General features: G+C 39.3%; 1 protein-coding gene across 10 annotated transcripts in view; it reads left to right on the top strand.

The window, feature by feature from the left end:
* CD86 (CD86 molecule) overlaps positions 1 to 25,438 on the top strand; it is a 66,864-nt gene extending 41,426 nt beyond the window's left edge. For 3 of the 10 annotated variants that reach the window (XM_043874940.1, XM_043874939.1, XM_043874938.1), the window contains exons 3-7: positions 8,023 to 8,379; positions 10,157 to 10,462; positions 13,425 to 13,574; positions 20,616 to 20,661; positions 22,843 to 25,438. In XM_043874940.1, coding sequence (XP_043730875.1) covers positions 8,023 to 8,379; positions 10,157 to 10,462; positions 13,425 to 13,574; positions 20,616 to 20,661; positions 22,843 to 22,939 — 956 coding nt within the window. In that variant the 3' untranslated portion in view covers positions 22,940 to 25,438. Of the gene's footprint in view, positions 1 to 8,022; positions 8,380 to 10,156; positions 10,463 to 13,424; positions 13,575 to 20,615; positions 20,666 to 22,842 lie in introns of those variants that run through there. The other 7 variants (XM_043874942.1, XM_043874941.1, XM_043874944.1 and 4 more) reach the window with 5 other exon arrangements.
* Positions 25,439 to 26,854: the final 1,416 nt, after the last annotated feature.

The raw sequence follows: 26,854 nt of genomic DNA, 5'->3' as shown, positions 1-26,854 counted from the left end.
ATGCATAGATTTATCTCTGGGCTTTCTATTTTGTTCCATTGATCTATATTTCTGTCTTTGTGCCAGTACCACACTGTCTTGATGCCTGTAGCTTTGTAGTAGAGACTGAAGTCAGGCAAGTTGATTCCTTCAGTTCCATTCTTCTTTCTCAAGGTTGCTTCAGCTATTCGAGGTTTTCTGTATTTCCATACAAATTGTGAAATTATTTGTTCTAGTTCTCTCAAAAATTACCTCAAAAAACAAGAAAAAAGTCAAATAAATAACCTAACTCTATACCTAAAGCAACTTGAAAAGGAAGAAATTATGAACCCCAGGTTTAGTAGAAGGAAAGAAATCTTTAAAATTAGGGCAGAAATAAATGCAAAAGAAGCAAAATAGACCATAGCAAAAATCAACAAAACCAAAAGCTGGTTCTTTGAGAAGGTAAATAGAATTGACAAACCATTAGCCAGACTCATCAAGAAACAAAGGGAGAAAAATCAAATCAACAAAATTAGAAATGAAAATGGAGAGACCACAACAGAAAACACAGAAATACAAAGGATCATAAGAGACTATTATCAGCAACTATATGCAAATAAAATGGACAATTTGAAAGAAATGGACAAATTCTTAGAAAAGTACAACTTTCCAAAATTGAACCAGGAAGAAATTGGAAATTTCAACAGACCCATCACAAGCATGGAAATTGAAACTGTAATCAGAAATCTTCCAACAAACAAAAGCCCAGGACCAGACAGCTTCACAGGTGAATTCTACCAAAAATTTAGAGAAGAACTAATACCTGTCCTACTCAAACTCTTCCAGAAAATTGCAGAGGAAGGTAAACTTCCAAACTCATTCTATGAGGCCACCATCACCTTAATACCAAAACCTGACAAAGATGCCACAAAGAAAGAAAACTATAGGTCAATATCACTGATGAACATAGATGCAAAAATCCTTAACAAAATTCTAGCAAACATAATCCAACAACATATTAAAAAGATCATACATCATGACCAAGTGGGCTTTATCCCAGTGATGCAAGGATTCTTCAAATCAATCAATATAATACACTACATTAACAAATTGAAAAATAAAAACCTTATGTTTATCTCAATAGATGCAGAGAAAGCCTTTGACCAAATTCAACATCCATTTATGATAAAAACCCTCCAGAAAGCAGGAATAGAAGGAACATATCTCAACATAATAAAAGCTATATATGGCAAACCCTCAGCAAACATTATCCTCAATGGTGAAAAATTGAAAGCATTTCCCCTAAAGTCAGGAATAAGATAAGGGTGCCCACTCTCACCACTACTATTCAATATAGTTTTGGAAGTTTTTGCCACAGCAATCAGAGCAGAAAAAGAAATAAAAGGAATCCAAATTGGAAAAGAAGTAAAACTCTCACTGTTTACAGATGACATGATCCTCTACATAGAAAACACTAAAGACTCCACCAGAAAATTACTAGAGCTAATCAATGAATATAGTAAAGTTGCAGGATATAAAATTAACACACAGAAATCCCTTGCATTCTTATACACTAACAACGAGAAAACAGAAAGAGAAATTAAGGAAACAATTCCATTCACCATTGCAACGAAAAGAATAAAATACTTAGGAATAAATCTACCTAAAGAAACAAAAGACCTATATATAGAAAACTATAAAACACTGATGAAAGAAATCAAAGATGACACAAACAGATGGAGAAATATAGTGTGCTCATGGGTCAGAAGAATCAATATAGTGAAAATGAGTATACTGCCCAAAGCAATCTATAGATTCAATGCACTCCCTATCAAGCTACCAACGGTATTTTTCAGAGAACTAGAACAAATAATGTCATTGTTTTATGGGTGTTCTTTCTTCATTTTTTTTTTTAAGAATGAAAGATTCACTTCTTCATAAATTTGAAAAAGTATTTGGTGTTTTTTGTTTAGCAGCTTCACCACAATGTATCTAGGTGCAGATTTATTGTCATTTATCTTCACTTACTGTCATGGTATTGAGAATGCATTTCTGATCTAAGGACTTGTGTCTTTCTCAGTTTTGAATAATCACAATCTTTAAATATTGTTTCTCTACCATTCCTCCCATTCTCTTCTTTTAGGAACTACTAGTACTTCTCAGACTAACTCCTCTGGACTCTTAACCTGTTTTTCCACATTTTCATTTCTTTCTCTCTCTGTGCAGTAGAGCAGTCAAGGATTAAGTGGGTCAGCACAGACATGGGGGTCTTCAGACTGTTGAGGGAGCTCAGATCAAAAAGCTCCAGCAGTTTTATGGACCCTGGGGAGAGGTGGAAAGGAAGGATGAGGGAGAAGGGCTCAGAATGGAAATACTGAGTCTGCTGGAGAAAAGTAAGCCTGCAAGGCGAAAATGTCTCCAAACATAAGGCAGCCTCATCAGAAGCATCTTAAGAAGACCTCTGCCCAAGGCCCCAGATAAAGAAACTGTAAAACAAAGGTGCCTGGGCTACAATACAAATATGTGAAAGAGCATGACTGGCTGGTGAAGTGGGCAAATCCTTGACTGCAACTCCCTTCCAAGACTGCAATGTCTTCTTGGCTGTGCAAAAAGACTGAAGTGGTGAGGCCTTGAGATAGACTGTACCTGACCTTTTGGAGGAATGACAAGGAAGCCAGTATAGCTGGGGCAGAGTAAGTGAAGGGAAGACGTCTGAAAGTTACCAGGGATCAGCTTACATAAGAATTCATAGGTCACAGGAAGGATTGGGGTATAGTTCTCCGTCTGATGGGAAGGGATTTGGATATAATTTTCAGAATGATGAGAAGCCATCAGAGACTTTTAAACAGGAGTGTTATACTATCTGAGATGCATTTTTAAGGGTCAATTGGGCTTAAGGAATTAGATTTGGGAACAAGGGTAGAAGTAGGGAGATAAGTGAGGAGGCAATTGCAATTATCCAATCAAAAGGTAGTGGATGTTTGACCTAGGGTACTATCTGCAGATACAGTGAGAAATATTCCATTTCATTACATATCCCAATGAGGTGGGAGAATTTATGGAGTGGTGGTAGGAGAAAGAATAAAATGAAAAGGTAAGAGGTGGTGGCCACAAGGTGAGATGCTTGCTATTGAGAGTTTTTAGGAAGTGAGGTGATAACAATAAGATCTGAATTCTGGTCCAGGGAGGAGATGGCTGAGGTAGAAAGGACAAGATACTGAAGGAAAAGAGGACAAGAAAGAGAGAGGTTGGGCATTGTATGCAAGGGGCTGAAATTGCCTAGACAAAGGCAGTGATGGGGAAGCTAGGTGCTCAGATCTTCAGTGAATAAGGGCGTGCCTAAGACAAGATGGATAACAACAGCTATAAGGGGCAGTGGGTGGTACAATCTGAGGGCTTGGACTTGCCTGGAGCTGAGTTTTTTGACATGTAGTGATATGTTTTACATTTTATCTTATATGATACTTCATATATTTTAATAGACCATATTTCATATAATATATAGTATAGTTATATATTTGATAAAATATACAGATATTATATACCTATAATATATGTACATAACTGTGTATGTATTTATATCTATAGTGGGATCCACAGTGAGCATGAAATCAAAGCAAAGCAAGTCTTAACAGAAATATCATCTCAGCCATGAAAACTCCTGGAGACCCATCCCTGCCCTAGTCACTACTTAAGGGGTGATGAGAGGAAATTGACCAGGATGTCAGAATTTGGGAAAGAATGGAGTTTCAAGAAGGAGAGACAGCCAACAGTGTGGTGTGATAAGGTCTAAAAAGTGTTCAGCATTTAACAATGGGGGGAAGCCACTGACAACACTTGCCAGGGAAGTTTCATCATTGAGGTGGAGACAGAGGCAAGGGTGGAGACAGCAATCACTGCTTAGTCTTTAAGAAAGTTCACTCGAGAAAGAGAAACTACAAGCAGTAGCAGAGGGTACTGCTGAAGTAACTGCTGGGAGGAAGGGAGAGGGTTTACCAAGTAGAGTGAGCAGCCCAGAGGCCAAGTTTAAGTGAACTAGAGACAAGTGATTTGTAATGTCACCAGTCTAATCAGTTGAATAATTTTCTCCAGGAGCGTTCAAACATTGTCATGAGAACAGATATATAGATCAAAAGTAGATTGTTCTTGGAATGAAATCTGCACAGAAGGGCAAGTTTACAGAAGTTTCTTACAAAGGAATAATTGAAAAAATATACTATTGCTGCACTATCCAACATGATAGCCACTAGCCACATGTGGCTATTTAAATTTAAATTAGCTAAAATTAAGTAAGATGAAAATTAAGTATCTTAGTCATACCACCTACCTATTAAGAGACTGCTTTTGGAAAGCACTGCATTATAAGGTATAGACTGGATAGAGCTGAAGTCATAAGGAAGTTCAGAAACAGATGAAGGTAATCAAGAGCAAATCTTGGAAGATGATATCTTGCAGACAGAGATTGGTACATTGAGGTTTAAGATTCTAGGGACAGAGATGTTCTTAGCAATAAGATTTAGGATTATGTCATGGGAAAGGAGTTGCTGAAATAGCCTGTGGATGAAGATCTTTCAAGTGGCAAAGATCAAAGAACATTGAGGCATGGTTGCTGGTAAACTTATCCATGCCAAAGCCACCTTTGATATTTGATAGGAACAATTGATTAAAAAGGAACACCTTGCATCTAATGCCAAGAATCTTCAGTGAGTAAGGAAGTAGTGACAAATGATTAGTAGCTAACAGCAGTGAAAGAGAAGAACACCTCAAAGAGGGAAGAGTGTTACTAAAGGTCCCTGTAAAGTGTCATAAAACAAGCAGTGGCTGTGGGCAAAAGCACAACCTTATGGGAAACATTTGATGAAGAGGTTGAAGACATAAAAGAGTTTATTACAATGGAATGACACTGGTAGAGCTTTGGAGGAAGTTTAGTAAAAGAAGGGAAATTCATGAGTACAGATAAGCATAGTAATATGAGAAGTAGATGACCTAGAATACATAAGATATGCATTTGGGTAGTAGCTGGGGAAAACTGAAGTCCTGGGTGGGGTCAGAGACCTCACAAGTTTAGATGACTATAGTTTCTGTGTGAAAGCCAAACAGTATCTTGGTGATAAAGTCCTCAGCTGATAAAGTGGACTTTATCAGCAATGTCTTCCTGATAAAGACAATTGGAGGTGTCTAAATGGATTCTTGAGTGACCATCTCCTAACATATTTATGTGCTAAGTGCTAAGTCACTTGAGTCGTGTCTGACTCTTTGTGACTCTATGGACTATAGCCCGCCAGGATCCTCTGTCTAGGGGATTTTTCAGGCAAGGAAACTGGAGTGGGTTGCCATTTCCTCTTCCAGAGGATCTTCCTGATCCAGGGATCCTTTATGTCTCCAGCACTGGCAGGTGGGTTCTTTACCACTAGCACCATCTGGGAAGCCTGTTATAACTAGACCCAGACCATTTCTATGATTCAAGTGCCAGGGAAGAGAAAGAATCTCAATGTTTAATCTCCAGGGGAGCCCAGTGAATACAGTAGCTGGGTGGCCTTAAGTTTAGGGTCATAACAGGGGAAGCCTGAAGCCACTTAGAGAGAGCAGACTTTGAGCTAAATCTTCCCTATATCGTCAGAGAAGTGATTAGCATGCATATCTCTGAGTTAAGTCATGGAAGCCAGTGGTTGGTGGGGAACTATGGAGTCTAAGTTGTGAAATACTTTCAGTTCCACTCAAAAGGAACTTCAGAGTGATTTCCAGTCCAGGGTGAAGAGAGAAGGTTTGGGGAGGGATGGGTGGAAACAGATATTTCCTATTTCATCATCACTCTTTTTCCACTGGAGACAGAGATAGGTCTATTAAAAATGCAGATTCTGACTCAGAAGGTCTGGAGTAGGGCTAGAGATACTGCATTTCTGACAGCCCCTGAGTGATGCTGATGCCTTTAGAACACAGATCACACTTTCGGTTGTTAGATGAGAGGGGAGCGGTTGGATGGGTGGAAGAAAAATTCCTTCTTATCTTTGAGAGAGGGAGCCTGGGTCATGGATCCTTCTGTCAGTGGAGAAAGCAGGCAGACAGGAGAAGAGGTACTGTGAGACTGTGTAGAGACGCAAACCTAAATCAGGAAGACAGAAGAAGCCAAAGGCAAAGTAATTTCCAGGCTAGAGGCACAATTGACTGCTGAGTAATAATATACCGTGTCAGTTAACTGACAGAATTTTCAACTATGTATTTGGTTTCTCTACTAGGTCATCTGCTCTATATCATATGGCAAATTTGTGATAAAACCAGCATGAGTTTCCCCAGAGATAGTTGCTAGAAGCTTTTACAGCAGGTGGCACCCTTAGATTATCATTCAGAGTTTAGCAAAGGAACAGCATTATCCCAGGAGTGCCTGGTAAGGTGGTTACTGAACACAGAAAGTCTTCTTTAAGTCCCCCTTTCACTGTTCCAAGTATCCAGGTAGATTTTCCCACCTCTCTCCACTATGGAAATACATGCTATACAGAGACTGTACTTTATACTTTCAAGGGCTTCACAGTGTTCTAGCAAGTATAATGCAACAAGCAGTGATTCAAACTTGTGCTGACTCTCAGTGATGCCTGGAGTCCCTTCCCATAGAGTTCAAGTCCACCCCAATCCCCTCCTTGCTTATCCATTCTCACTGGGCTACTCTGTACACACTTCAGTTTTGCCAAGTGCATATCACTAATATTTCTCTTTTAGAAAGAAAAACCCATTTCTCTTAAGAAGAGAAACCCATTGATTATATCAATTTAAGTTCTCCTACCACCACCCAAGAACACCTCAAGCAACATCTCTCATCTCCCTCACCAACCTACCTCTCCTTTCCTCCTTAATGTCAACATCCCTTTACTGAAGCCTGGAATGATGAAGCTTAATTAGAACCCATCCTAATTCCCTTCCCAAAGTGGCATCTAACTTCATGTTAACTAAGAAACAGCATTTCACCACCTAACCCTGTACTTCTCACTCACCACAACTTAATTTCTTGGCAAGTTCAAGTAATTCTGTGATCCAGAATGAATCCTACAAAACCCTATAATCCATTGCATTTAAGGAGTTATGTGGCCCAAATATAAACCCCAATATGCCCTCAGGAATGAAAGCCTTTCTCTGAATTCTCCCAGAACATTCTCTAGGGTTTGAAAAAGTTTCCAAAAGCAAATGTATGCATGCTGAGGAGAGCAAGTTTGTGGCACCTGGGGATTCCCCAATACTCCAAAAGTACATCCTCACCTTCCCACTTGTGATTCATTTCCAGCATTTCATTCATGTACTAAAATGGTCTTTGACCACCACAATCCCAAAACAACCATCATATTTGCCCAGTTCTCTTTCTGATCTCTGAAAGAGCTTAGATAGGCTACAGAATAGAGGCCTTGGTTGACCATTTGTGTCATTTCCAAACTGTTTTATATCCTTGAAAGAGCTGGCTGTGGGAGAAGCAGTCATGAGGGAAGCTCTATAAAGGGAACTATTTGAATTTTAAAGATGTTATTCACTGTGGTTCCCAGCTACAAGACATAATGAAAGGAAGGATATCACATTTGTTACCATGGTCAGAAATCTTTTCTCCATAGCAAGTCAAGGAATTAGGGAATAGGGAAGGGAGGGGGAAACTTTCAGTCATGGTAAAGCAGTACTGGAGCCTATAACAGCTACAGTGGAAAGAATTAATATTCAGATTATAAGAAGGTAACCAGTGGGTGAAAGAGTTATATAACTCTGCTGGCTTTTCCTGTTCTGGCATTTAAATTCACAGAACCACAGTCCTGGAAGAAATGTTAGAATGTTTAGTCCACCCATTCATTAAACAGATAAGAAAACCAAGCCGCACAGGAGTTGCAGTTTGCACAAAGCCAACCAGTTAGCAGTAGAATGAGAACAAAAACCCCTTCCTTTCTCCACATACCAGTGTGTATGCACAGTTCCAGAGTTTAATTTCTTCTTCTTCAAGATCATTACTAAGAAGATAGCAACTAGGTATTGTATAAAGAGAAATGGAGTTTCTGAGGTTTTTATTTTTCCCTCTTGTTTCTCCTTCCCCAGTTTCCACCATTCCTTTTTCAGGTGCTGCTTCCTTGAAAAGTCATGCCTTCTTCAACGAGACTGGAGAATTGCCATGCCACTTTCCAAACACTCAAAACCTCAGCCTGGATGAACTGGTGATATTTTGGCAGGATCAGAATAAGTTGGTTCTCTACGAGCTATTCAAAGGCCAAGAGAAGCCAAATAATGTTCATCCCAAGTATATAGGCCGCACAAGCTTTGACCAGGACAGTTGGACCTTGCGACTCCACAACGTTCAAATCAAAGACACAGGCTCATATCAATGTTTCATCCATCATAAAAGGTCCCAAGGACTGATTTCCATCCACCAGATGAGTTCTGACCTGATAGTGTTGGGTATGTAGTCAATGGTGTGTTCAGATCCCAGGCCTTCTCAGATAAGACTGCAATAGGTGGGGAAGGGGGTACCTTGAGAGAGAGGCAGAGGACAGCCAAGTCTGGGAAGCCCGCCTGAGGGGAATGCAGGGCTTGGGAGTAGGGAACTAAAAATTCTTTGTACTGTTTATGGCTTACTTCTGAAGGATCTGTAAGAATCTGCTCTGGGGACCAGCTAGAGCTAACTAAGCCAAGGTAATGCAGCTAAGTGAAAACCATGGGTAATTTAGACATTATTAAGTTTATATGAACCGTATAGGTCTCTAATCTCTTTTACACTCATTTTTTCTTTTAGTCCAAGATTTCTCACCCACTAAATCTTTGCCTGGAGCTCTTTGCAAGGGTAACAGCTGGATAATTGGGGATTTCCCTTCAGTCTCCTGCAAGTTGCTTACAACTTGCTTGTTGCCCAATCATGAGCCCAGAAGATAGGAGGGAAATAACCCAAGGCACACAATCCAAAAGCTGACAAACCAGCTCCTCTATTTTTCCAGGCCTTGAAAAAACCTAAATGACACTACAGATTTTTTAAAATTAAAATACAATAAAATTAATCATTTTTATCTCGGTGTATAATCTGAACTTAGGTACAGATGTATGTAACCAGCAATACAAAGAAAGTAAAAGTGTTAGTCATTCAGTTGTGTTTGACTCTTTGTGACCCCTTGGACTGTAGCTCACCAGACTCTTCTGTCCATGGGATTCTCTGGACAAGTATACTGGAGTGGGTTGCCATTTCCTTCTCTGGGGGATCTTCCTGACCCAGGGATCTAATCTGGGTCTCCTGCATTGCAGGCAGATTCTTTATTATCTGAGCCACCAGAGGTCAGTAACCAGCAATATAAATAGGATACAAATCATTTTCAGCACCCTAAAAAAAAATTTCCCCATGCTATGCCCTTCTAATCATACCCTCTCTATACCCATAACCCCTGTTTTGCCTCCTACAGACTTATCTTTTGTGACTATCAAATAAATGAAGTCATACAGTATGTAATCTTTTAAGACCAGCTTCTTTTATTTAACATAATGCCTTGGAGAGTCATCCAAGTTGTCACATGTATCAAAAGTCTGTTCCTTGTTACTATGAATAGTAACATTTTTGTTTATCCATTCAACCCATGGAAGACATTGGGCTATTTTCAGTTTGGGGCTATTATGAATAGAACTGCTATAAACATTCATGTAAATCTCTATCTGGATAGATACCCAGGTGCAGAATTACTAGATCCAGAATAACTATTGTTAATGAGGTTTAAAGTAGGTAACACCTTGGCAATATACCTTCTATTGCCACATCAAATACAAGCAGAATGCTTAAGTAGTGGGTTGATAGAGCAAAACTTGTAAAGATAGCACACAAATCACTGAAATTATAGAAACAATATACTCAACTATTAGTTAGTATGTAGAACCTGCACAATACCTAGTGATTAGAGAAGGAGAGTGAGGGATTTGGCTGGCAGAAGGGGCTAGCCCTCCTGTGGCTCAGAGAGCACCTCCTTGATTGGGGTAAGCAGGAAGCATGGTGGCCCCAAACTCCATTCCTGAAAATAAATGTGGAATCATTATGTGGCTCTCACCATGGGTCGAGGCCCACAATTTACACACCCTAAGGCTGCCAAGTGTACTCCCAATGAGTTCCCAGGGTACCTAGTTATCTGCTATTCCATTCCAGATACATCAAATTTAAACTGATTTCTTTCTTTCTTTTTTTGTACCCCTATTCTGCTTTCAGCTAACTTCAGTCAACCAGAAATAAGTCTAATTGCTAACCAAACAGAAAAGTCTAACATCATCAATTTGACCTGCTCATCTATGCAAGGTTACCCAGAACCTCAGGGGATGTATGTGAATCTAACAACTAAAAATTCAACTATCACCTATGATGCTGTCATGAAGAAATCTCAAAATAATATCACAGAACTATACAATGTTTCTATCAGCGTGTCTTTTCCCATCCCTCCTGAAACAAATGTGAGCATCATCTGTGTCCTGCAACTTGAGCCAGGGAAGATAATTTTATCCCTACCTTGCAATATAGGTAAGCCTGCTTCCCCAGACTCTTCTTTTTATCAGGTATAATACACAGATGGGTAAGGCAGATCATCCAATGTCCCCTGCTTGCCAGGAAGCCTCCAACTGGGCCATTTTAGGATAATGTAAGGAAGGACCTAGACAGACAGCTCCTGTTTCATCTGACTGTTACAAGGTACAGGAGGCTATGAACCTATGGTGCATTTAAGGACACATTCTTTTCTCTGATGCTGACTTGGTGTTTTGGGCTGCCTTTTGATAGAAGATTTTGAAGTTTAGGTCAGAAAATGCAGCATTTCTCCAGGCTAGAATTCTCTCATTCATTAAAACACACACACGTGCATACATACATGTTATGAATACAGGACCATTCTAGACATTGTTGGTGGCAGAGGAGAAAACCAAAAGGTATAAGACATACTCTCTGCTCTCAGGAACCTTCTTATAGAACCAGAACCCCATTATGTACACACACGGTAAACTGGATTTAAAAAGACTGAATTGGAATCTAAATTATATCCTATGGAAATATACAACTAAATTTAAAAACAAGGGTGACTGACAATAAGATTTACAGGCATTCAGAGATAGGCAAGTTCCTAAAGGAAATGGGATCTTATATTACCATAACAGAAATAACTGGGCTGAATAAGTGTGATAAAGAGATGACAGGTACTTGTGGTGGCTTCTGAAAATTCTGAAACAGCATCCAGACTTGGGTGGTTAGAGGGCCACAACCAATTAGTAGTACCTGCCGTGGGCACAGGTAGTGGTGGCCATCCGTACACATGTGTCAAGGAAACGCTCAGAAGCAGAAATGCTTGTGGCATGTTGATGGTGTAGTGTGGTACCAGTCCCACTGGAGGAAAGGGGTGAAATTAAGCAGTGCCCACTAATAGGAACCTGCGATCTTAAATTCCTGGCTTTGCCCTGGAATATGTCCCTATTTGAGGCTCCACTTCTGAGGAGTGGTAACTGAAAAATTCTTCTGAAATAAAGGTGGTCTGCACCCACATTGCCTTCAACACTGCTTATTCCAATCCCAACCCTTCCCCCCACCCATCAGCCTTCTGCTTGCCTTGGCCCCCCTCCTCCAGCTCTGGCCCCTTGGTTTGCCCCCTCCTAAGCATCCCTCCAGTTCCTTGCTCCATCCTCTGGCTTTGATGGCTCCCTCTCCTGGTGTCTCATTGTTTAAATATAACTTGGCCTCCAGATGCATTCTTTTTTTTGTATATATATATATATATTGTTGTTGTTGTTTTTTAATTTTGGGTTGCACTTGGTCTTTGTTGATGCATGCAGGGGCTACTCTTCCTTGCAGTACAGGGGCTCTAGGCACATGGGCTTCAGTTGTGGCATGTGGCCCCTAGAGTGGGAACTCAGTAGTTATGGCACATGGGCTTAATTGCTCCGAGGCATGTGGAATCTTCCTGGACCAGGAATCAAACCCATGTTTCTTGTATTGGAAGGTGGATTCTTAACCACTGTACCCCCAGGGAAGTCCCCTTGCATGCATTCCTATGGACAGCCCCTGGGGCCCACCCCCACCAGTCAGCTTAGCTGTACCAGTAGGCCAGTCCTCTCTCCTGATGCTGATTTCCTTCTGATTACCTCTGACTCTTAACAGTTAAGTAAATGGCATGGTCACTCTACCTGTCCTGGTTGCTTCTACTATAGCCTCTCTTGGGCTGATAGAAGCCTCTCCCACACTGTCCTGAGACTTAGAAACTTCTTGAAGCTGCCACCATCACCACAGATGAAACACCCTGCAGATCTCTGCCATGACTCCCACAGGTACAGGGCCCTTCTACCACTACAGCCTCATCATGGCTCACCTTTCTGCTGCTTCTCAACTGCTACCAAAATATTCCTCACTGCCACCATATTCAGAAATGTTTCAGCTCCAGCTGCCTCAGGAAGATGGGGCTTGCCTCTCTGGGTCCCTATTCTCTGGCTAGATCAGAGATAGGTTAGGCCCCACATCAAGGAACATTTTTGGGGTATCCAAAGGTGGCAACCTCCATGTATTACCCTCCTTTACTGGGATGCCAGACAGGCTCAAGTGAGGTTAAACTGGGACAGACTCAAAAAGTATTGAATGTGACCTGCAGTGTCAACAACTCCTTTTCTTAAGGTCCCAGGAATTCGGTGTGGGTCCACAAACTGCCCCTAAGCTAATGGGAAGTCAACTGGTCCTAGTCTTCTGTTATTTGAGATTAACTACCAGACCTGTTCTCATAAATGTCTATAAAATGGGCCACTCAGCTCTATTTCTCCTTCCCAAAGCCTATTTTACTAACTTCTTGGAAATTTAGGCATCCATGAACAAGGAAGTAAGTCCTGATTTCTCAGGAGCTGACTCTGACCCTGATTCCTTAGGGCATTAAGAAATATCAAAGGTTTACCGTAGGTGGGACATATTGAAAGCTATGTTGAGAAAGTCCACTGTGACATCAGGGGGACAAACAAATAAATGTGGAGACTGGAGGCCTGTGAGGCGGCTGTTGTGTTTGTCTGGGTGAGAAGTGTCTGGAGCCTGATATTCAGATGATATTGGACAGAGGACTTATTCTAAGGGAACATTCAGGACCATGGAGGGGGTTGAGGAAGCAGGATGCTGCCAAGCTGACTGTACCTTCAGAGCCTCAGTGCACGTACATTGCCCAGATTCCACAACCAAGGGCCAAGTTGACCCTCTTCTAGATCAGGGTCATTGTCATCCAAGCCTCTGGGAAGGGAAGGCAAGACAGCTAGTCCAGGCAATGGATCAGAGTTTCTGGCTTGGTTCTCAGTCAGCTGCTGAGGCCCTGAGACTGGGATTCTCTATGGCCAAAATCATGTGAGTTTCAGGCTCCTCTGGCAGTAGAGCCCTGAGGAGATGCTGGCATGTCAAGAAAGAGAAGAGAAGTAATTATAAAACTTTTATAATCAACCTTCCTGGCTGATTGCAAACTTGGGTTCATTTCTAGATGCAAAGTCACCTGTGCCAAGCCCCCCTGTCCCAGACCACATCCTCTGGATTGCGGCTGTACTTGTAACAGTGGTCATTGTGTGTGGGATGGTGTTTCTAACACTAAAGAAAAGGAAGAAGCAGCAGCCTGGCCCCTCTAATGAATGTGGTGAGTCAGTGCTTGTCCTCTCTGCAGATTGCCACTTTGCAACTATTTCCTGATCAGCTGCCTTCTGGAGCTCCCTGGCTGAGCCCAGGCCGGCAAAGAGTCAGCAAGTTTTTGGAGGAAAAGGTTCTCCCAGGATCTGGAGCCCATATAGATGGGAGTAAGAGCCAATAAGGTGGCTCTGGATTTCCAGGAAAGGCAACGTTTCTAACCTAAGGTTTACAAATGTACTCCTCATTTCCAGACAAAGCTAATTGTTTCTTGGTTTACCTACTTCATGAGGTCACTGTGAGAATTCAACAAAGTAAAAGGGTGAAAACTCTCCTAAACATTCATGATTATGGACCTGATGGTGTTCAAGCAAGGATGTTTGGTGGGAGAAGGGGAGGATTAGGTGGACATAAGATTTTCCTTCTCATCTATTAAAAGTCTTGGTTTCCTAAGAAGTAAGTTAGATGAATTATGCCCCACTGACTTTAAACTATAATATTAATTCTTAATGATTACCAAGTATAACATATCCATTACCACATACACTGAACATAAAAATTGCCTAAAGTTCCACTAGTAAGAAAAAAAATGATTATGCAGACAACATTTTAGTGTATATCTTCCAGATTTTTCTATATATTAATCTGTTATTTTTCCACAAATGGGATAGTACTATGAGGACTGCTTTTCACAGTTTAGATAATGTAATATACTGTTTTCAAACTGTTTTATACTAAATGTTGGAAGATAATTTTTAGTGCCACTAAGTATTATTCTGTAGCATCATTTAAAATGGTTCCAACATACTCCATTATGTGGATACACCTTAATTGATTTAACTAAGTCCTTTCTGTTGGACATGTGGGTTGCTCCTATAGGTTTTCTATTGCAAACAGCACTGCATTGAGTAGCCTCCTCATTGACTTCTGTTGTAAAAATGTCCTATGTTTAATGTGAGCAAAGTGGTCCCTGTCTTTATAAGAATCCCATGCCTGTTTGTGATTAAGGCTGGTTTGGATGATGTTGTAAGATAAAGTTGGACTTTATCTCACTAATTGCCTCCAGTAAAAGTTTGGTTGGTGCTAATGATTAAGGTAAAACCTCCTCACTCATATATGGTAAAAAGCACAAGATAAGTAATGCTTCTGGTCAGCATCTTAAGATTTCAGGTACAGATTTTAAGAAAATAAATAGATGACATTAGTAGTCATTCATTTCATCCTGTTGTATTTCAAAAACAGTAAATTTGGAAGTGATCCCAATTTCAATACATTGACACAAAGCATATCGCAGAACCATTCAAACTGCCAAAGTACAGGGTGTACTGAGAGATTTCTGTGATATAAAAGTGTAAAATTCCCAGCACAGAGTCAGATTACAGATGTATCATGTTTGTCCAGGCTTTGACTTTTTAAAGTGAGAGTTTTTAACTTCTATTGCTCTCTCAATCTCATTGCCATTTAGATTTAGGTAAATGTGCAGATGCACCCCCTGCTTGGAAATAAGATGTCTCCTAAATTTGCTTTTCCAATGGAATGATTAGCTTATGCAGGCTTCCCAGACAGCTCAGTGGTAAAAATCCACCTGCCAGTGCAGAAGATGCAGGAGATTCGAGTTCGATCCCTGGATCAGGAAGGTTCCCTGCCAGAGGAAATGTCCAAGAACAATCCCACAGAGGAGCCTGGCTAGCTACAGTCCATAAGATCACAAAGAGTTGGTCATGATTTAGTGACTGAGAACCCACATGCTATAAGCTTACAAATGAAACAAAGCAAAGGGATGGAGGAAAGGCAAGTAAAAATGTTTCTTCCCATAATAAGCAGTCAGAAAAAATTCAGGAGACTAGATAAGGAAGTTAAAGAGGACATGTCTGTACACATGAGAGTGTTGGAAGGATGTTCAAGAAGCTATCTGTTGCGTTTTAGATGGTCACATTGAGATATGAGTGTTAAAAGGCAGAAAACCACAAGGGAGAGCATAGTACATACACAAGCCTCTCAAGAATATGACAGAAAATACTGGTAGGAAACATCATTTGGTCAGATAGTCACCTGTGGCAGCAAATTTGGTCAAAGAGAATAGCCTTGATATCACTGGAGAAGGGAGAGGTACTAGGGAACCGGGCCACATGGATATGAGATGTCCGTAAAAGCGGGTTCTATAACTTTAGCAATGTCTGCACTTGCTTGTGGATACCCTTGGCATTGGCTATATGATAGGCAGAATAATGCCACCAACAAGATATCCATCTCATATACCCCAGAATATATAATAAGTTATCCTACATGGAAAAAGAGATTTTTCATATATGATTAGTATAAAATGATGGGATTATCCTGGATTATCCAGGTAGACCCAATCTAATCATGTGAATCAGAGAAGCTTTCCCATCTGGATTAGAAAGATAAAATAGAAGGAGAGAGCCAAAGCTTGAGATAAGCTGAACCCACCATTGCTGCTCTTGAAGACAGAGGAAGGGGCCCTGAGCCAAGAAATGTGGATGGCCTCTAGAAACTGGAAACGGTCCTCAGCTGGCCATGAAAGCAAGCAAGGAAATGGGAATCTCAGTCCACAAGGGACAAAATTCTGCCAATAACTATGGAAACAGTCATGACCTATCCACAGAGAAACAAGCTTACTGATGAGTAGAAATTTCTCCAACAATGCAGCTTCCTCCTAATCCAATATTCCTTTTCTCAGGGTACACAACTCTCCAACTAACTAACTTGGTGTCAAAAGTCCTTTCCAGTGTTTGGTATTTCCAGTTTTTCTCTTCCTTGGCCATACATATTTACTCTTTTTAGGTTGTTAAATGAATAAAAGGGAAAGGCCATGGTTGTTTTAGCTGGTTTCTTATCCCTCTTCTCTATTTTGGTTTTGTCAAATAGGGCAGTGAAGGCATGAGAAATTGCAACCTTCAATTACTGTCTTTTCCCAATCAGAAGTTACCCTGTCAGCTTACCTATTGGGGAGAAAGACTAAAATAGCTCCTCTTAAAGTTTTACTTCCTCATTTGTGTCTTGTGTGACTAAAATTTGTATTATAATAGTGCTTAGCAACCTCCAGTTTTTATAACTTGCCCCCCTCCACCAAATCTGGGACAGTCTCAGCTCTTTCAAGAATGATTTCTTAAAGGACAAATGTAGTTTCCAAAATAAATCATTTTAACCATTTAAACAGAAACTTTCACAGGGTTTAAAAAATGAAACCAGGAGACCTCTTCATATCTATCCTTCAAAATGCTAAATTTGAAATCAAATCCAAAAGTTTAGAATCCATCTTCTTACTGCTGCTTACATTTTAAAACAAGCCTTTTAAAAAATGGTGGTGATTTTGTGATGAGTATGAAAGGATAATATAATTATTTGTGTTAGTGTACAGATATCCTGAAGTACTATATTCACCTATTAGCACTGTTATTTTTAAGAGAAACTTTGACAAAAATAGAACCTAACTAGATTTATAAAGTATCTGGAAGATCAGTCAAATAAGAAATAACTGAGAATGCTCAGCCAGGACAAAAAGCCTTAAGGAGTACACAAGTGCTCCCTTTAAATATCGGAAAACTGTCATAGGGTGCAAGATCATACTTAACTGAGGCTCTAAAGGACATCTTAATGACAAAGGTTATAAGAAGGTAGAAGGAAATAAGAGGGTTTTCTAACAATTAAAGCTCTTTTAAAATTATATAGAAGACATAGACTTCTCTTTCCTCCCATGAAGGATTAACTGTTATAGAAATTGCCCTCCTGCAGTAAACAACTAGAATCAGACAAAATATATGTGACAATTGTTTTCAGACTTTGGACAACAGGCTACAGAAAACTGTAGTCCCTAAGAGAAGGGAAAAGATGAGGTGAGCCCTGTGATTGTCCACAACTTACTGGATGGAGTCAGTTTCTAGGTTGCTCTGAAGGCAGGGGGAGCCCTAATACCAAACAAAACTAGAAAAAGACATTACAAGACAAGAAAACCACATATGGCCCTTGTGAACATAGATGCCAAAATGCTCAACAAAATTAGCAAATGAAATTTAGCGATGTATGAAAATATTAGACAACATGATTAAGTGGGATTTATTCTAATAATATAAAGTAAGTTCAACATCCAAATAGCAAGCAATGAAATTCAACATATTGAAAAACTAAAAAGAGAAATCATGGGGATACCTACCAAATATGTGTCAATAGATACAGAAAAAGCATTTGGGAAAATTAATACACATTCATAATTTTTAAAAAAAAAAAGATAAACTCCCATAAAAGTAGGAATACTCTTGAATTGAATTTAAAGGACATCTACCAAATCTTTTGTTAGCATTATATTTAATGATAAAAGACTGCTTCCACCTAAGATTAGGAACAAGGCAAGTGTGTCACTCTCTCTGCTTTTGTTCAACATTGTGCTGAAGTCCTAGCCAGCGCTACAACTCTAGAAAAAGAAATAAAAGGCATACATATTGCAAAGAAAGAGGTAAAACTGCCTTGTTTTGGCAGGTAAGATGAGTATGTTTATAGAAAAGCCTAAGGAATCCATTAAAAGCTATTAGAACTGATTGAGTGTAGCTAAGTCACAGGATACAAGGTCAATACACAAAATCAATCGTTTTTCTATATACTAACAACAAACAATTGTACATTGAAATTTTTAATACCAATTAAGGTAGTCTCAAATAATGTTAAAGGCTTTGGAATAAATTTTTTTAAAAAAACAAGTACAAGATACCTATATATATATAGTGAAAACTAAAAAACATTACTGCTGACAGAAATCAAAGTAGATCTAAATAAATGGAGAATTATGCAATGCTCATGGTTTAGAAGACTAGCTATTAAGATAAAATCTTCTCAAATTGATATTTGATTTCAATGCAATATCAAAATCCTGGCAGACTCTTTAGTAGAAATTAAAAAGCTTATTCTAAAAGTTATATGGAAATGCAAAGGATCTACAATTGCCAAAATAATTATGAAACATAAGAACAAAGATGGAAGACTTATACTACCTAATTTCAAGATTTATTTTACACCTACAGGAGTCAAAATGGTGTGACATTGATGAAAGGACAGGCAAATCAACCAATGGAACAAAATAGAAGGTCAAAAAATAAACTCACATGATTTTGTCAACTGATTTTGACAAAAGTGCCAAGTTAATTCCATGCTGAAAGGATAGATTTTTCAACAATTGTATTGGGTCAGTTAGGTATCCAAATGGTAAACTGTGGACCTGGACACCCAAAAAATATCTCGAAGTGGGTTATAAACCTAAAATAAGAGATACAATTAAAAGAATTTTGAAAGAAAACATAAAAGAATTTTGTGAGCTTAGGTTAGGCAAATCTTAGGGCACAATAAGCACAAATTGTACTATAAAAAGATAAGATTTGTAAACTGAACTTCATCAAAATTAAAAATTTTGCCCTTTGACTTTACAAAGAAAATGAAAAGTCAAATCACAGGCTATGACAAAATGCTTGCAAAATATACATATAATAAAGAACTTATAGGCAGAATATATAATTATGTGATGCTATTCAATAAGAAGATAATTCATATAACAAAAGTCACAAAGCAAAAGATTTAAAAAAATACTTAACATAAAAAGATACACAAGTGGCCAATAAGCAACAGTCACACAGTCGTGTCATTAGTCATTGGGGAAACACAAATTCAAACAAATAATGAGCTACCACCATCCACCCACTAACATGGCTAAAATTTGAAAGACTGGTAAATATCAAATGTTGGAAGAGGATATGAAGCAAATGAAATTCTCGTGTTCTTCTATACAACCCAGCAATCCTAGGTAGTTATCTATGAGAAACAAAGACATATGTCTACACAGACACACACACACACACACAAGTGTCCATAGCAGCTTTCTTCATAATGCTGAAAACCTGACATGCTGAATTTTTACACTTGGTGAATAGATAAACAAATGGTGGCATATACATACAAGGAAATATCTCTGAGCTATAAAAAGGAATGGGCTACTGGTAACATGAAACAGCATGAATAAATTTCAAAAATATTATGCTACGTGAAAGATACTTGGCACGAAAAGACTACACATTATATGATCGTACTTACATGAAATCCTAGAATAAAGCAAAACTGTTGTGGCATTAAGCAGATCAGTGGTTAGAGGGGATGGGTGGGAGAAAGAAATTGATTGAAAAGGGCCAGAGGGCACTCTTTGTGCTTATATAAATGTTCTATATCTTGGTTATAATGGTAGTTACATGACTGCATACATTTGCTAGACTCAGCAAAATCTGTATGGAAAATGATTGGATTTTACTGTGTATTTTATCTCAATAAAGCTGATTATTTTCAGTTACATACACATAAACAGAACCGCTAAAGACAGGAAGTGTTCAGAACCATCAGGATTGTTGAAACGACTGCTGTGGTCTCTAAATTCCTCCATGGACCCTGGGTTAACAACCCCTGCTGTGAGGCTCTCAGTGGGATAATAGCACCATCACAACTGTCAACCCAGAGAAATTTTCTCCCTAAGTTGCATCAGTAGTAAGTCCATGCCAGTAGTAACTCAGGCTTTGGAAGGTCTAGCTCACTAGAGATTTCCCACTTGATCCTGTCCATACAATATTGTGTATTATTTAGTAGCACCAGTTGGATAACCCAGCAGGGTGTCAACATATTCAATACTTCCTTTTCCTCCTCCTTCCAAACCTTACTTTCAGAAAAGGACTGGAAACTTTTTTCCCCATCATTAAATGTTTGCTAAAACTATATGTGGTACACCTCTCAGTAGCATTTTTATTTTAGTAAAGAATAGAGCTATAAGTAAAACCTATCCCCAGTGTTAGAACTTAAGGCACAATGAGCAAAAGAAGGCATTTACTTTTGGGATGAAAGAAGCTCCTTCTCAGTCCCCGTGAAATTTCATCAAGGAACCCTCTATTCCACATATATGGCAACAACAATTTTCTCTGGGTCCTAGGACTTAGGAGCCTCTTCAAATTTTCCCTCTTTTAGTATCTATGGGAAATACATTTTCTGAAGTTGTTTTTGTCTCTTTAAGAAATCATCAAAGTGGAGGGGAAAGAGAGTGAACAGACTGAGAAAAGGTGAGTTCTGACTCTACAACATTATTGAAAGAGGTACAATCCCCAGAGTCTATAATTTAACTAGGCTTGGTATGAGGCATGCTGGGACCTCAGCATATATGGAGAGGAAAAGGAAAGTGAGACTAGTTTGGACTTGGAGAAAAACATCCTGGCTATAAATGGATGGCAGTGTGCCCTGTGCACAGTGCCCAGGGGTCATGGCAAGCTCAGCTGTCCTCAAGGGAAAAAATTACCAAAAGGGTCTGATGTGATGAGCATAGAATGCATCTTATTCACCATGGCAACCCCAGTACCTAGCACAATGCCTGGACCAGTGGGTGTCCTACATTTGTGGGATGAATAAATACATAAGTGAGAAGTGATAATAGGTACCCTTTAGCCTCAATGTCTTTGCATCTGCTGTGCCCTCTGCCTGGAATGTTCTTTGCCACTTCTATACCTCATTCTTCAGATCTTGACTTAAGCTGAACTTTCTTAAAAACCCTTCCCAAACTAGATTATGTCATCCTGTTATAGTATCTTATGGATTCCTGTGCTTTTTCTTTATAGCACCAGGTTACACTTATATATTGGTATAAGACTAAACTCTATAAACTTAACCAAATTAAACTCTACAGAGGGCAGGGAATGTATCAGTGAAGGTCATCACTGTGCTGCCAGAACCTAGCAAAGTGTCTGGCATATAGTATAGTAGGTACTCAATAATTTTTTTAAACTGCGAAATTGAAACAGCAAATACACTTGAATCTATAGAAAGTAGCTTTTTAATAATACTAACAGTTTTCAGTAGTTGTAATTTTCATGGTGAATATTCATTGAAAGATGATGGGATTTATTTATAGAATTTACAATCTAATGGTTTGACGAGTATATAAAATGTTGAAAGGAGTTTTGTGGAAAAATAAACATTGTTCATCGGAGTTTTAGTCTCTCTTACGTTTGCTTTCAGCTGAGGAACAATTTTTTGTTTGATTTGTATTTATTTTTCACTTATTTAGCTTTCTTTGTAGATACTTTACCTAATCAAATCCAAATAAGAACAGCACTTAAGTAACCCTAAATATGGCATGGGGAGAAATGGGTATATCCTTTCCTTTACATTATCTTTTGTTCACATATGAGGGCTATGGAATGCAGAATTTGGTGAGGTGATTTTTTTCTTTTTTAAGGGGTTCAAGTTTTCAGTTTTTTTATGTAATTTATTTAAACAAAAGAAAAAGTTATTTTGTTTTAGTTTAAATAAACCATTTCTCCCACCTCCCTACCCCAACCCCACCTCTAGCAGCCATCAGTCTGTTCTCTGTATCTGAGAGCTTGATTTTTTAATTATTTATTTTTTTTACTTTTAAATTCCAACATATAAGTGAAATAATACAGTATTTGTCTTTCTCTGTCTGATTTATTTCACTTAGCATGATACCCTCAAGGTCCACCCATGTTTGTCACAAATAACAAGATTTCATTCCTTTTTTGTGGCTGAGTAATAGTCTACTGTCTGTGTGTGTGTGTGTGTGTATAAGTGACAATTTCTTTACCCATCATCAGTGAACACTTAGGTTGTTTCCATATCTTGGTTATTAAAATAGATATTTCTTGAAAGAATGGATGGATGCATGGAGGAATACACAAAGATTCCTGCCAATCCACCTTTTCACACAATGAGGCAGTCAGATTGTACCTCCACACACCATAAGAAACTGGGCTCTCAAGAATATTGAGGCACTAGTCACACAGTCATGAGGTTAAAGCAACCCTAAGTCAAAAAAAGACAGTCATGACCCCAGAGTACATTGCTTCCAGTGTGCCCGGCACTCACCTGGATATACCAGATACTGTGAGTCTCAGAATCCTGGATGGAGCTGTGCTCCCTTGTCAAAGCCAGCTCAGAAAAGGTCTGGAAGAGCCTACAGAGGAAAGGCACCAGGGAATCAGCATCTGGCAGTGGCAGGCCCAGACAAAAATCAGACAGAGTAAATAGGAAGCATGGATGGCACATCTCTTCAATAGTTTATTTCTCCTCATTGCTATTGCAATGCCATTGCTCATTCCTATGTTATATTCCATTGCTGAAGGCTAGAAAAAGAAAGTAGCTCTGTGAAAAAGAATACTGTGGCTCTAGAAAGTGGCTCTAGAAAAATAATACTGTGAAATCTCACTGAATTCTTTTCTCTATTTTTCCAGAGTAGAACTCCAAGAACCTGACAGATCTGATGAAGTCCAGTGTGATGTTAACATTTCAAAGACAGCCTCAGGCAACAAAAGTGCTACAGATTTTTAATTAAAGAGTAAATGCCATATAACTATCTGTTTTTATATGCTTTCCTTTTCAAGTTTTGACTGACCTTTTCTTGTCTCTCTAAACCTTCTCAGAAGGCAAGAAAATATTACTATTAATATTAGCAGGGGGCTTCAGAATTCCCTCCAAGTAAAATAGCCTCCTACCATGCCAGCTCTGCTCTCATTGACAGGAGCAGATTTTAACTGTTTCTTTTCATTTCAAAACACACTTAAGAGTCAAGCCTATCTAACTGATTCCTGGCTCAGGAATCATGTGTGAGATTAACAACTCATGTTTCAGATTTGGTCTCTTTTCTTAATTTTATAAATAATGTTTTACGTAGAACTCCCAATTCCTGGAATCGTGGCTTTTATCTACTCTGAATCTCAGATAGCACCTCATTCCATCTTGTATACCTGTGACTGAACAACTACCTTTTCAGTCTGGGTGGGAGTTATGTATTTTATGGCCTTATAATGTTTTGAAGTATAGAGAAATATGTACTATAATAATGTAATTACTGAGAAAAGTCCACACTCTGCTAAGGAGTTCTGGTCCCTCTGTGAGGGTCAGTAAGGAAAATGATGGTCCAACGTGCTGACAACAATGACCAGACCAACTCAAAATCTGGGAAATTAGAGAGACAGAGAAGGAACCAGTTCTGTAGCCACTACCATCGGGGCCGATGCTAATATTAAGGAGGATCCACCTGCCCAAGAAGCTACTGCTGAGCCTTAGCAAAGACTGTTGGATAAAGCTGAAGAATGCTGTGCATAATAAACTCTGCTTCTCTTCTTGGGGGAAAAAAATGAGACAGTGACCTGGGCCAACTGTGAGAGAGCCAATAGAGAGATCACAATACTCAAAACAGGAAAAAAAATGAAAGCTCTTGACCAATAGAAATGCAAATGAATGTTCAGTGTGTGCAGTTCTTCAACAAGCCCCGGGAAGAACAACAGATGGACAGTCTATCCGAATAGACCTAAGGCCGACAGCAGTTTCCTTGGAGGTTGGGAGGGGTTTTGATAATAGCCAGGTTGTTGTAATGTTTCACCAGAGCTGGGGAGGAAGAGCTATCTTCTTAATAATGGGGTGATGGAAGGAGGCCTAGGTCTCTTTCAATGAATGACTTATAGTGAAGGAGTTGAAACAGAATTAAGAGGACCAAGATGCACATTGCCCAGAGGCTGACTAAGCCCATACCAGCTGTCCCAGAGCAGGGCTCTGGGGACTGTCTATGTATCATCTCTCAACAACCGGAAAACTGGGCACAGGTGAGGAATATAGTGGCCCAGTAGAAATGAGTTAGGAGACCCTGGCTCTAAGACAGCATCATTAATGGATGGAGAAGCCTCAGTCCAAACCTAAAGAGAACTTTGGGAGGCCCACGCTACAGAAAGTAGTTCTTATTCTATATTTTGTTGTTGTTGTTCAGCTGCTCAGTCATGGCGTGTTTATTTTACATAAAGGACCCTGAAGGGTTGTAGATGGCTACGCTAGCCATGCTTGAACCTATAATAGTTACAGTTATGTTCTCTGCCTTGCCCTTGCCTTCATTAGGCTCTAAGCATCTTCATTAGACTCTAACATGTTGTGTGTGTGTGTGTGTGTTTTAACTTTTTAGTTTATATTGGGAGATAGCTGATTATGTTGTGGTGTTTTTGCGTGTACAGTAAAGTAGTTCATTTACACATACACATGTATCTAGTCTCAATAAATTTCCATTAGAATGATGTGTGCTAAGTCGCTTCAGTCGTGTCTGACTCTTTGCGACCCTATGGACTATAACCCTCCAGGCTCCTCTGTCCACAGGATTCTCCAGGCAAGAATACTGGAATGGGTTGCCATGCTTTCCTTCAAAGGATCTTCCTAACTCAGGGATCAAACCCCTGTCTCAGACATCTCCTGCATTGACAGGTGGGTTTTTTACCCCCAGCACCACCTGGGAATCCCATTAAAATGATGTAAAAGTCTAAATTTTCTACTTCAGCAATACTTACAGTCTGACATCACTCCCTCTATCCTCCTAAGTTATGTCTTTCCTCTTGATAGTGCTAAGATAGCCCCAGTCTCCAGTCACCTAGCTAAAAGCCCCGACTCACTCCAAACACTTTCTTCTTCCCTTTCCTTTAACCATTGGATAAGTAAGAGTATCTTACATGATTCTATGTTTATCTAGGTACTGAGATATAAGGGGTGTTGTTTCTCAGGGTAACCAGGAAATCTGAAGTTAAGGAAGGGATACTTGCCTTTCAGTTTGTAATGTTTTATACCATGTAATGTGTGATTGTATGTACATTAAACAAAAGCTTAGTGTAAAAATGTATTCCTTGAAAATACTTTGATTATAAAATAAATGCATATAACTGTATTGTATATTTGAAAGTTGCTGAGAGTACATCTTAAAAGTTCTCATCACAAGAAGAAAATTTTGTAACTATATGTGGTGATGAATGTTAAATTGTTGAGGTGATCTCTTAATAAATACTATGTCAAATTGTTATATTCTACACATAAAGTGAATACAGTGTTATATGACAATTATATTCCAATTAAAAATAAATACATGGCATATGAGAAGAGCCAGGGAAACTGTGTAAAAAAGAAAATTATCCAGGCTGTATGAGGGCATGGATGTGTCTAACTTCTTCACCAGTGAATAAGATAGTACCTAAGATAGGCACCTAAGATAGTACCTCAAAATTATTTGTATAAGGACTGAACAGAGCATTAGCATATCCTCTGGTGAAAACATCTCCTCTTGTGTATTAAATTCTGTAGGCCTTCCATGTTCCAAGTCTGGGAGAAAGAACCCCAAGTAAGGTGAAAAGTGATCATGAGGTGTAATAACAGTACTAGCTATTATTACTGGTGTTTGTTCTGTACCAGGCACTCTTATAAACCTTTAAACTCACTATCCCATTTAATCTTCACAACAACCCTATGATGAAGGTACTGGGCTCTTTTGCCCATTTTGCTGATGAGGAAACATAGGCAAGGAGAGGTGAAAATGATTTACCCAAGGTCATTAACTTAGTGAGTGACAGAGCTGGGGAAAATTTTGTGAATCGTGGCCCCTTCCACCCTTTTATTTCCCAGCCTTGTGTTTTCTGGCCAGGGGACAGGCAGCATTTTAATTGATTGCCAGTTGAGTGTCCACACTCCATCTTACACTACACTACCTCAGCCTTCCAAAGGTGGTGCCTCCAGAAGACCCATCACTGAATTTTCCAGGAGCCATTCCATCATCTTATAAGTCCAGAATATGTGGGTGATAAGGCACATGACATGACAAATGCATGATTAGAGAAAACATGAGCTACTGTTGCTGACTCTAATTCCTCTCCTACCATCCCTGTCACTTATTACTCTTTTGCAATCCACCCTCCTCTGCCATTCTGAAGCCAGTTTCGTCTACTCAGTGTCCTCATGTTTGTGAACCCAGACTAGAAAGCAAGGAGTCATCTCTGACCACTGCCCTCTGGCCTTTCTCTCGGCACCCACTGCCCACTCCCACCCACCTGCCACATCTGGTCATCACCAGGCCAGGCAAAGATTCCTCCAGCTTTAGCATCCACCCCCTCTTTTCTCATTCAGGCTCTTATTTCCTTATCCTGAGAACATGACAATCACCAATAAAATAATCCCAGTCTATTGTCTCTTACCCTACATTTTGTCCAAACATCAAAAGGAACAAGGCAATAAGTAGGAAGGTCTCCCTCACATTCCTTTTCCTTAGCCACATGAAGACAGCTCTGATCTCCAGCTTCTAATGCATCTTTCCATTGATACAGTATGCTTATATATGTGTGTGTGTCAATGTTTAGTGTGAATATACATATACATACACATATGTAATATATATATATACATATACATATGTAATATGTATATACATATACATACATAATTATA

Source organism: Cervus elaphus, chromosome 19 (genome assembly GCF_910594005.1).
Source record: "Cervus elaphus chromosome 19, mCerEla1.1, whole genome shotgun sequence".
NCBI classification, from domain to species: Eukaryota; Metazoa; Chordata; class Mammalia; order Artiodactyla; family Cervidae; genus Cervus; species Cervus elaphus.
This window is presented reverse-complemented; position numbering and strand designations above follow the sequence as displayed.